The sequence below is a fragment of the Argiope bruennichi genome, chromosome 6 (genome assembly GCF_947563725.1).
Source record: "Argiope bruennichi chromosome 6, qqArgBrue1.1, whole genome shotgun sequence".
Classification (NCBI taxonomy): Eukaryota; Metazoa; Arthropoda; class Arachnida; order Araneae; family Araneidae; genus Argiope; species Argiope bruennichi.
This window is the reverse complement of record NC_079156.1, coordinates 93,020,407-93,033,256: the sequence shown is the minus strand read 5'-3', so window position 1 is coordinate 93,033,256 and position 12,850 is coordinate 93,020,407. Positions and strand designations below refer to the sequence as shown.

The 12,850-nt window shown below is 25.7% G+C and overlaps 1 protein-coding gene across 2 annotated transcripts; it reads right to left on the bottom strand.

Moving 5' to 3' along the window:
* Positions 1-15: 15 nt before the first annotated feature.
* On the bottom strand, positions 16-12,591 carry LOC129972886 (suppressor APC domain-containing protein 2-like). 2 transcript variants are annotated; one of them, XM_056087193.1, is made up of 6 exons: positions 11,544-12,591; positions 8,518-8,627; positions 7,590-7,739; positions 2,171-2,272; positions 1,562-1,675; positions 16-1,020 (listed from the first exon to the last, which is right to left on the bottom strand). In XM_056087193.1, the coding sequence occupies exons 1-6, from the start codon at positions 12,379-12,381 to the stop codon at positions 898-900; spliced, it is 1,437 nt and encodes a 478-aa protein (XP_055943168.1). In that variant the 5' UTR covers positions 12,382-12,591; the 3' UTR covers positions 16-897. The 2 variants fall into 2 exon arrangements, with proteins under 2 accessions (XP_055943168.1, XP_055943167.1); XM_056087192.1 differs by having other exon boundaries at positions 8,518-8,630; positions 11,544-12,590.
* Between the last annotated feature and the right edge of the window lie 259 nt (positions 12,592-12,850).

The window sequence follows — 12,850 nt, the reverse complement described above, 5'->3', positions numbered from 1 at the left end:
ATTCAAATATACGGCAGTAAAAACATTACATCTGTACAAAATATATATTTTTTATAAAACATATCCAAGCAAGGAACTTTTTATGTGCTTTTATCAACAATTCAAATAAATTTATTGCATAATTCAAATATTGCTAGTCAATAATGGAGTCAATTCATGTTGATGTGTTACGCATAAAACATATGCCTATTTATTTTTAGTATTTATGCATTTTGCTAGAAAAAAAAATATAATGTTCTGACACTGTATATAATAACACAATTAAGTTTAAACAAGCAAAATTATAAAATCTGGTAGAGGGAATAAAAATAGCTTGTTATTATTATACCATATGAATCCAGAAATGATTTGTTTGTTTGTACACAACATATTCAAAGCATCAAACCATATACTAATCTCACATTAACTTAAAGCTAGATATCGTCACCAGACACTTATTATTGGAAATGTTTGGTTGTACCTGAAATCTTGGGATGTGTATTATTATCTATACATAAATGCTGTCAAGTATTTCTATTAGTATTATAGTTTGTTTGCATCTGTTGTAAAACCACTCATTAAACAATTTAATAAATTTACTTTCACTTTACATTTTCCTACATACGTATATGTACCATTTCTGGATGCACATTTTATTCACTCATATTTTGATTCCCTTTATCCTCCTTTAAAATTTTGCTAGATGATTTCCAAGGACACAAATACATTTATATATATTTCTCAAAACATGTTGGCCACTTCTGAATTGACTCCACTTTCAGTATATCTAATAATACTCAAGTCTATTATGAAAATGTAATATTTATCTACCCAGGATGGCAAGTTATAAAGTCCATCTCTAATGCCTCATGATATAAATTTAAAAACATAACATTAATTCAATGAATCAAACAAAAACTACCACAAAGTTGTGTCATTCGGCTCTTTTTTAGGATATGTTCGAGCATGAAATAATTCTCGTATGAGAGCCGATTTTTCTGTTTCCAGTTGAGTTATCATTTCACTCTTTTTTGCTATTTCCTAAAAAAAGAAATATGCTAGTTAGAAACTATGCAAGGTATTAGTTAAGTTCTGTGTAAGTTTGTATAATCATATAAAAATAATTACTACAGATAAATATTTTGGGATTCTCTTTTATTATTAAAGCAATCAAATTTGGCACTAATATAATTTGAAGTTATAAATTATTGGTTGATCTTTTCAAAATACAGATAAGATTTTACAAAGCAATTAAAATTCATATTTGTTTAAAATTCACTTGATTATTAGCTTCTTCTGAAGTAATCAAATTTTAACCAAAATGATTGATAAGAGTTTAAAATCTGCTGAAACTGAAAATATTAAATGCTAACATAAGATATTTACAATAGAATTCTTTACCTTATAGATAATAAAATAAAGTTTATTTTTATTTATTTACAACCATATTACCAGAGAAATGCATACTTTTGAGAAGAAAAAGGGTGGAAGGATTAGATATAAAATCCATTGCATTATTAAAAAAAACAAACAATTGAACGATAATATATTTAAATACTGTGATAAGTATAAAGGTCTTTACCTCTGTCAAAGCATGGTTTTGGTTTTTTAACCTTTGTATTGTCTGTGTTGCAGTTTTTTGAGCACTATATAGGCTGCTCTGGTGAACAGCTAAATTCATATGGATAGGAAATCCCTGTGTAAAAATTATTCAAATAAGTACTAAAAATATATTTAGACATAAAATAATTTAAAAAAATAATAAATAAATAAAAATTATAATGTGTACATATAAGAAATATTTTCTTTTATTTTCATATATGCTTAATTGTACCAATAAATATGATAGATGGAAAGCAATTTAAAACAGCATTGTTTATAACATAATTTTTTGAAAGAGATTTTAAACTTAGTATGAGAAAGATACACTATTCATATTTTACAGTATAAGAAACATAAAAACAAATTTGTATTATTTTTGTGTAAAATGAAAATAAAATTGAGAATTGCTCATACAATGGATATATATGCTCTAGATTATGGTAGCATTAACATCTCCAAACAAATGGGAGGAACTTGCATTATAATTTATAAATGCTAAGAACTTCTAAAAGATTTACAAAAGTACTGTATACTTCTGTATAATCTAAAAATAAATATAGGGTAGGCAGATGTTTTTTAACAGGTATACCTTTTCTGATGTTTCCATTAAAGCATTTAAATGCTGATTGACTTCAGATATTCTGGTCATCTGAAAATTTAATCTTTCATGCTGTGCATCCATTGAATATTCCTGAAATGAAATAAGTTTAAAAAATGAAATAATTTCAAGATATTTATGATCTAAATAAGACAACTTTATCAACTTTCTAATTAAATATTTTTTAAAAAAAGTCAGAAATTTAAACATTTTTCTTACAATATGTTACTTTAAAAAAAAGTGGAAAAATGTTTACATAAAACTCTATTTTGAACAAAATATTGGAATTCTATTATAACAGTAAAATATTTCATTAACAATGAAGAGAGAAAAATTCTTTTGACTTTGATAAATGACAAGCTGTTTACACAAGATATTACAATATTATGTATATAAAATAGACATTTAAAATATATATTGTATGCAAAGTTTTTTTTTTTTTTTTTCACCTACCCAAAAGAATTAATTTATATGATTACATCTGCATTCTTTTGAACTTGAACTTAACCAAAACTGAAATATTAATCATGGCATATGCACACAAGTTTTCTTGCATTTTGCCAACTCACTTACTATCCACATTGATGACACAATATATTCCAGTCAATATTCTTACAAGTTTATGCAGTAGATGAAACGAAAAGTTGTGTGAAGCTATTTGGATGGTTTTGAAATAGAAATGGTTTCATTAAGCATCATAGATACAATTTAAGCTTTCTTCTAAAATTAATACAGGATGAGAAGTAGTCTATAATAACATCAGGACAGTTTTTTTTTCTTTTTATTTTATATACAAACTTTGGTAATATTTAAATGTGTGGAATCAAAATTTGCAAAATGAAAATCGATTCTTAATTGAGCCCACTTTATAAAACAATTTCTAGTGCTCTCTGTAATCTATACAATATTGATGTACGTGTAAAAGTGAAAAATATATTTCCTAATACATAGAACAGCAAATTTTCTATCTTTAAAAAAAAAATCAAAAAAAAAAAAATCTGAGATCTTCAAACCATTCTAAATTTATAATTAAATCACCATGTGATAGATACAAATTCTATCATATGTCCAATAAATAGATTAGAAAACTTTTGTTAAGTACACATATTTCCAAGCTAATATGGCTAGACACCAGATGAATACTTATTGTTTGATTAGGAAAAATGGCTTGTGTTGCATCATCATCACAGCACAATATATAAAAATTGGAACACTTGGTATAAATTATTTGATATCACGAATTGTAGACTATTTATTGGCTTATGATTGAACTTGTGTCTCGGCAAATATCTCTATATTGCTTACTAGAAAAAGAAAATAGATCTCTTATTGGAAGGATCAGAATATAATATCTCATCCATAATCTCAGAAATCTTTACATTTTTTTCTATTGGTCATTTTTAACTTCATATTAATGATTTTATTGTAAAACAGCCATTTTTGACAATGTTGATTTTATAATGAAAAGAAGCAATTAAGAATATGAAGAATTTCAAATCAAAGCAAGAAAAGAATTCTTATTCTAAAATCCAGCACACACTATGCTTATTGCTCTGCCGATCCTTTGACCTGTGACAAAATTGTGTGTAGTAGGTGAATAGTATTTTATAATACATAGAATTACTATTGATAAACAACTGGAAAAAAAATGCAATTGATTTAATATGATGAATGCAAATATCTTTGTATCTGGAAACTGGACATAATATTGATACCTTAAAAAAACTGACTTTTCTTGTAACATTACATAGCATACAGAAATATTAATATCAAGTAAAACTTAAAAAGATATTGCTTAAATGCAACAATAGGTGAAATAGTGTTTTTAATAATAGTTTTATTTTGCAATACTAGGATAATGTTCTATTCTAATTCTAGCTACAAGAATTAACAATAATCCATATTATTATGTTTTTTTTAAATCTAAAAATTGACTAAGTTAAGGTTATAATTCTTTAATTCATTATCAATTCTTTTTGATGCTCACATCAAAAGAGGAAGGAAAGGGCAAGCTAAGAAATAAATTTTTAAAATAAGAGAAGAGAGATATATTTGCTTAATTAACAAATTTTTATAATAGAATTTATTTGGATGTGAAATCAAGTACTTTTCCATCTAAGGCACTAATGACAATTTTATCATCAATAAAATATCTTTATTTACATTCCAGAAAAATATAAATGAAGAAATGGAAGACAGCAAATCATAAACTAGCATTTTAAGGGGAATTTTTATATGTTTCAATTATTTGTAGTTAACCAGATGTATTAATTACGCATGAATATAGTAATATGAAGAATGTTAAACAAAAATACCAAAATATTTTCTACCATAAAGCTTTGTAATTAATTTTTTTCCCATCTTATTATAAATAAAGATGGACTTAGCAGGCACATTCTTTATGGTATGAGAAAGAATGTTATCTTTTCAAAGTGCAAAAATCAATTAAATGTTCAACTAATTAGAAATTAAATGAAATTCTACCTTTTTCTGCAATAACTTTGGGGAAAAAATTTTGTGCCAGAAATATTTTAATATCATTTATAATACAAAATTTTATTAAAATAATAAATTCCTTTCTGTAGAATTTTTCCTTTAATTTTTAAACTTCTTTAAAAATTTAAGGTTAAGGATTTTGAAATATAGTAAGACTCTAATGTACTCACTCCATCATTAGTTTTTGTAGTTTCCTTTTAATATCTTTAGGATTTTTTTATTAATTTAATGTATTTATTTAATAGTACCTAAAAGAATTGAAAGTAAGAAGGAATTGATTTGCCCTTCATTTTCAAGTGGCTATATGTGACCAAGGCCCCAGAGTTGTCAATGAAATGATGTGATATACTAAAAGAATTGTATTTATTATAATAATTTATTCAAAATTAGTTTTTACATTCAAAATATTATAAATGAAAATATTTAAATTCCAAATAATGCCAGGTATTTCAATTAGTAATTTTATAAACTGACTTGGATATTGCTAAAATCAGAATTAAACAATATGATTTCAGGGCTGATAACAATTACAATAAATCACAAATATTTAATTACTCAAAAAATATAAGATTAAAATAAGTTTGCAATTAATGATCATTAAAAAATATTAACTATAGATTGATTCTTTTGAAAAACTTTTTGTTTGGATTTATAGATTGAAGAAAGAATTTGTGCTTTAGTAAAAATTCTGTCTGAACGACTAGTTTAATTGGAAATTCATTTACAAACTTTAAAATTAATATTCAGTATCAATTTATTTCTAGAATTTATCAGGAAAGAAATGAGCTCTCTGTTGAGCTTCCATAGAACTTGTACATGAAAAATGCACTGAATCCTTTATCTTAACATTATTAGTAATTACACAATATTCTGTAATTGATATTCAACAATCAAAAATTATTTTTGTGCCAATAAACTCTTATCAAACCTGCAACTCTATTAAAAATTTAAAAGAAAAACTAACAATCGATACTTATTATCATAATCCACATGAATAGTAAAACTAAACTAATAAACAATTTTAAAAAGAAAGAGTTTTTACGATTTTTTTTCAAAACAATAAAATAACATATACTAATAAGACTTAGAAAAAAAAAAAAAAAAAAAAAGAGCCATGTCAATAAGATTTTCATTGTCATAATTTTTTTCTTTCTTTTTCTTAATAATTTCAATAATAATTTAATTTCACAATGCAGTAAATAAGAAAATAAAGATATTTTTCATCAATTTTTCAAGTATTTTCTAGTCAAACCATAGTTTCAAATTAAAAATTCAAGTTGAAAAGCATCATTAAAAATTAAAACTTTGTAGTTAATCAATCCAATTAAAAATATTTGTCAGCATTTTTAAAAATTCACCTTTGTAGCCAAAATCCAATCTCTTTTATAGGCAGCATTCACTAAGTAATTATGGTATTAACCAACTTTAGGATCTTGCTGTTTGTTGATTATCACATAAATAACTAAGTACAGAAAATATATTCTATATGCATATCTACAATTTATACCTGTTGCATTTAATGATTAATGAAATCAATTTAGAACAGCTGTATTTATTAAAAGAATATATAGTTTTAGAGGCAGTGTACCTTTAAATTTAGTATCTATTTATAGAACATCTTTACATTTTCTTTTTATGTACAAATACAAATAAAATTTATAAATATCATAATCATACGAATGAATACATATGAGATTTGGGTTGTTTGCGGCAAAATACAAATTTAAGATAACATGAAATGTTATTTTTGGAAAATAATGAGCATTAGTTACAGATATTTTAATAATAATAATAAAAAAAAAATTAAACGATTCTTCAGTTTTATTTTTATTATGTGATAATCAACAGTATGTGATCATGTAAATAGCCATATAATTCAGCATACTATGATTCTTTACCTTTTTCAATGCCTTTAAGACACAGTTTAAAAATATTACATAGTTGATTAGTAATAATTAATATTAAAAGTGATTGCTTGAGTAATTAGGAAAGGAACTATAGATAACACTACCAAAAACTTTCCATGAAATAAGCCTTCCTTTGATATTTTCACAAATTATCTTTTGCAAATAATTAAATGAAACTTTTATGCCTCAATGCCTGCACTAGAATTGTTGATTTATCTATGGTTAGAAGCTAGAAATATCACAATATTTTAATGTATTATGTATAGAAACCAAATCTTAAATGAATTTAAAAAACAAAGCTTTCACTTTCACCCTTCATGTAAAAAAATTAAATTACAATAATTTATACTTTGTACAAATAAATAAGTTCTGGCTCATTTTAAATCTTACATATACTTATTTTATATCATTAATTTCAGAATTTGCCCAATTTTAATGTAGCACTCTTGGTATTTCAAAATCTTTTATGATGCTTTAAAATGTTACATTACAACATGTAAATTACAAAAGAATTTTCATTTCTTGTTCATAGATATAGCACAATATTATGCTGTATCTATGACGCTATATACATTAAGAATATATATTGTGCTATATACACTGAAAAATTCTTATCACTTTAATTAATTTCTCCTCATCACAAAGATTTTATAGTTTAACTGATACTAATAGATTGCTGTCCAAAAGGATTGAATGATTGTACATAGAGAATATGGCAGAATCTTCTTCTTCTTAAAAATATGTATAAACTACAAATTTAATTAAAAATGGATCATTTAAAAAATTTATGGTTCAATCAAATATGTGTCTTATAAATAAAATATTTCAATTTCATGAATCTTTTTGTTACCATGCACATTGTGTGTTAAAAGAATTTTTATAAATAACAAATATCAGCATTTATACAGTACATTTTGTATCAACTTTGAATCAAAAATTAAAGTATTATTTATTACTATTTATTTCATGAACGTAAATAGATAAAAGATGAATAGATCAACTCTTACTGAATGTGGAATGTCCCATTTACTAACACGGTCCAACTTGTCATTAACATTTGAAATCTGTTGTAAATACCAGTTCCGTGCTCTTTCAACAACATCTAATCCTTGTAGTAAGAAATCCTTTTCTTGTTCTAAAAGTTTTAATCTTTTAATCTGTTATGTGAAAGAAATATAATGAATCAGTGCTTAAATAATTAGAGTAAGTTTATAACACATATTTTCAACACTATAGATTTTTAAAATTATCAATAAATCATTTGATGTAATAAAAACCAAACATTGGTTGGTAAAAGGGGGAAAAAGAGTGGGGGTAAATAAGTAACAAGATTACATCACAGCTAGATTATCCTAGTAATTAGATATTTCACATTAAATATTTAAGTTTTTAAAATTTTTTAAAATTAAAATCAAAGATATTTTTTCATTTTTAAAACAATGGATGTATTTTTATCATGAATTACATTTTATAGTAAATTTTACCACGAAAATGCTTTTTTATATAAAAAATTATTTACACTAAATAGCCAATTGCAATAAATAAATAATAATAATTTATTTTATATAAAAAAATTAAATTTTTTTATACTAAATTTCATTAGATAATTTCCTAAATTTCCCTTTCTGCTTTTAAATATAGAAAAGTAAATATGCAATTAAAGTATGCTATATATATATATATATATATATAATTTTAGTTGCATATCATTTAAATTATATACAAATTTCTTTCAATTATCTAACTCATTTCCACCAGATTCTGATAATAGATACATCACAAAATAAAAGCAAAAGTTTAATAATAAGCACTTTTCAGTTTTATGCAAAATTAGTCAACAACTTATAAATTCAATAAATATACAATTACTATTAAAAATGAATAAAATCTTTTTAAAGAAAAAAATTAATATCCCAACAAAATACAATTAATTACCATATTATAATCTATTCCATTAGAAACAGTGTGTCTTCTGGGTTCTCTTCTTCGACTTGCTTTTTTTGCTGCAGGCCCACGGTCTTGAGGTCTCAAACTAACTCCACTGTCTACTGAAAATGATAACCAATATATTACTCAGCCTCTTACATTCAATATAAGATATATAAAGTAAATTTGATGAAAAATAAAACATAAATTAAGAAAAAAAAATGGACATTACTGAAAATTAACCTTTTCCACAGTAAAAAGAAATTACACTTTAAAACTATACATTTATTTGTGTTTCATCACACATCTGTACATTTTTAACTTTTAGAGAAGAGGAGGAGGAAATCTTAAAATATTACTTTAGAAATTTTTAAAAGTTGTGGGAAAATAGGAAAGCCTTCCCTCTTTCTACTGCCCATAATCTCAAAATAGTGGAAAATAAGAATTGTAATCTTTATAGAATAATTAAGAGGTTAAACTGTTTTTGTCTTTCATCATCACCCATAATAGCAATCATCACATATAAGCATAGGAAGGAAAAAATATCTGTTGGAAAATTAAAGCAGAGAAAAATCTCAACAGAAGGACATATGAAGAAACACAGAATCTGTACCAACTTATGGAAAGAAAAAATTTAAAGCAGCATCAAAATCTCCAGTCTCAAATATCATAACATGATAATGTTTTAGACTTCTCTGTCTTTATTCTTAATTATTTAGTTACTATTTTATTCTTAGTCATTTAATAATGCATGCAGTATATGTATATAGAGAGAGACTTTGATATTGGTGAAACATAATGAATTTAAATCTAATAACTAAAACAATGAAAAGTAATACTATAAAATATTTTTAATTCAATAAAAAATGTACATTAATTAAAATAATATGTAAATAAAAGGTTATATTTTGAATTTGAAAATACTGTAAAAATGATTTTAGAGCAACATTATGCTAACAAATTATTTAGGAAAAACATTCAAATTTTGAATAATTTAAATAAACTAATTAAAATGTTTTTTTTTAATTTTTTTTTTTAAGTGTGCATCATTAAATAAAAAGTAACCATGTGTAAATTTGGAAGTCCTAAGTCAAATAATATTTTGTGGAACATTTTGAATAATTTTTATCATCATACATATTATAGATAATATGCTAGCTAATAAACAATAAGTTAAAATTCCTACTGATATGATATTTGGGTTACTGGTAAGAAAACATTTATAGCATTGAAAATTTTAAAAATTATAAAACTGGGAATTTAGTATAAATATGCAACTTATGCTTAATAATTCAGATTGCAATATATCTTTTCTTATAAAAAAAACTGTATGACACTTCAGTAGAAGTTTTTGTCAATACTTAAAGAATTATTATTTTATACAGTTATTTTTTACAAAAATAATGCATACCTCTAATAACTACAGAAATTATAAAAGATAGTTTCAATGCCAATATTAAAAATAAGTGAAAAAAATCATCAAATATACTTTCCTCAGAAAAAAAATTACAAAGTATTGCAATATTTAATGTATATGAAGAGAGATTTAAAAAATGCAGATATGTTGAATTTTCATTAAGAATTATTAAAATTCTTATTTATCTTATAAGCTGCAATGTTATTAATGAAGAATGGTGATCATTTGATATCTTGTATGCATAATGAAATCTAAAACTATATACAGATCAAGTTCCCAGTTCTGTGTTCTGTAAATTTACAAATATGGATCAGATTTGCAAGCATTAATTGTTGATATTATAAATAAAATTTGTAAGAATTATAAATGCAATATTAATTACATAATTTTAGTTTGTAATTGAACCTAAATGAGCTTTTAAAATTATATGTTCTGCTCTACAAATGTTCATTATTGTGAATTATTTTATATTATCTCTAATTATAAAATTGCTAAAAATGAAATATTAAAGAAAAAAACATGTTTAACAATTAAAAAGGTGAAAATAAAAAACTAGAGCATTAATAATACAGTATTTATTATTTTCATTTCTGGGGATTTTTAAATAATTTTAAATTCTGACAAGAAAATATGTAAGATTGGAAGGAATTAAAAAAAGTTTGCCTTTTCTTCTACTTGTTGAATTCTTTCTATCCAATTTATACCTATTTAGTATTGTATACAAATTTTATGGATAACTTATATTTAAATTCAAGCAAGACAATTAAACAATAGTTTGACTATCATATTTTTTTTGAAAAAAAAAATGAATGTTATGTACATCAGAATATTTTTCCATTAATATTCTTTTTTGTCAGAAATATCATTAAGTGAATTAGAAAACTCCATGATGAACATCTGTATATTCAATTGAGATATTAAATGAAAACTATATTGTTGAATCTAGCATTAACACTGAAATCTATTTATTAGTTATTAACTATATAGCTGTATAAACAGTACAGTATCTGATATAATTTCAAAACATTAACATAAAAGAAATAGATTATAATGCATCCCTTATTCCTTTTTAAATACTACCTCTTTAATTGAACATGCTAATCTTAATGAAATAAATCATTCATGTCTAAATATCAAAAACAATGAATTCAATTACAATATTCACAAAAACTACAAATCTAAAATATCAAAATATTGATTATATTATATATAAATACATAACTATAATACAAATTTATTCATATAAAAAAATGTACTTCATGTATTAAAAACTTTTGAAAATAATTTAAAGAGCATAAAACCTTTTATAACACAATTTTAAAAGAAAATCAAACATCTGAAATTCAAATTCAATCAGATCTTTGCAATCCTTACTGATTTCAGTTATTTCTTCAATATTTATTTGGAATTATAATTTTAATAACATTTATCTTTTTTACATGGGACAGCTACAGAAATAATACTTCAGATTAAAAAGAAACAATAATAACCTTTACTTCATATTATTTCATTCAGACTTCTAACAATATATCTTAGAATCCAAAAATTCCATTTTTTAGAATTATTAACAAATAACTAATACTACAAATAGTAACTAAATACTTCAGTACTATCTTACCATCACTACTGGAAACTTGATCGTTCGGTAAACTTGGATAGGACGACGAATTTCTCATAGGAACATTCCTCAACGGCCTTACATTTTCTTGATTTTCTTTAGGTGCAGGATAAGACTTCATCATCCTCCATTTCTCCAAAGCTAAAGACACTTTATTTCTGTCCATTGGTTCACGATCCCCAGGTTGCATAATCCTTTTAGCCCCCTCTTTCTTGCCCCACGTCGAAGGAGAGGGGGCATCACGTTTCGGAAGCGCTTGATATGACTTAATCTCTGTTTGTAATTGGGGCATACTAATAGCCCTCTGTTGCACGAAGGTTGTATTGTTGGGACGCACCGTTGCGGTATTGTGACGGCTCATGCGTGACGGCACGGGAGCGAGAACACTGATCGGCATCAGTCTCTCCGATGAATTGGACGTGTGGATAATTTTTCCCAGTGGTGTACTAGGTTTTCTGATTGATATCCCACTGTTGCCTCTTTCGGGCAGTGGGACCGAAGAGGGGCGAGATGTCAGGCAAGATTTAGGAAGGTTGGGTTGACTTTGACCAGCGCGTTTATTTGAATCGTGGCGCAATAAACAAATTCTCAAACCGGCGCAGAAACGTTCGAATGTCAATAAACCAGTAGCGGGGGTAACTTTGCGCAAGCTCTCGATAACCCCACTGGGTAAACCGCGAGTTACGGAACCGTTTTCTTGCCAACGTTTTTCAATGTCTGCAAAACGGACGTACCCGGTTCGTTTATCGTCCATAACGTCGAACAGAACTCGCATCGCGGATACAAAAGATTTGGGGAGAGCGTCCAGTGTCGACTTGGGATGGACAGATGTGGTCATCTTTATTTTGTGAATGGAGAGGATTATTTACGACTAGAGAATGGAACTGACATTCGGTTTGACAAGCATACGCTCCCTGGCACCTGCATCGTGTGTCAACGTTTCGTTTCAAACAGGTAGATAACCCCGTTCGAACGCTCTGATTGGTCGAAACAGGTTCCCAAACGGAGCCTCTGAAAAAACTTAAAAAGACGCGTTTGAATCCGAAAGCTCGGTCGTGCTGTTTCTGATTGCTGGGAGAAAGTGAGAGCAGTATTACTCCTTACCCCCTCCCTAGTTTTTTCCCTCCCCTTTCTTTTCACGCATTAAGTTTCGTTGTTCCAATCGGATGTCTCTTTCTTTCTTTATTTTCTTTCTTTATTACTATCAAAACCTTAAAATTCTCTAAATGTTTCTGTTTTTTTTTACCCTTCGTTTTTGAAGTTCACTCTATGTTTTATGACAATTCACAATGCATTCCAAGGTTGTC

Coding starts and splice junctions, on each gene's coding strand:
- LOC129972886 (XM_056087192.1), bottom strand. CDS start 12,381: ATGACCACATCTGTCCATCCCAAGTCGACACTGGACGCTCTCCCCAAA. Junction 2,273..7,589: donor AATGGGACATTCCACATTCA/GTAAGAGTTGAT, acceptor ATTTCATTTCAG/GAATATTCAATGGATGCACA. Junction 1,676..2,170: donor TAATGGAAACATCAGAAAAG/GTATACCTGTTA, acceptor ATTTTTACACAG/GGATTTCCTATCCATATGAA.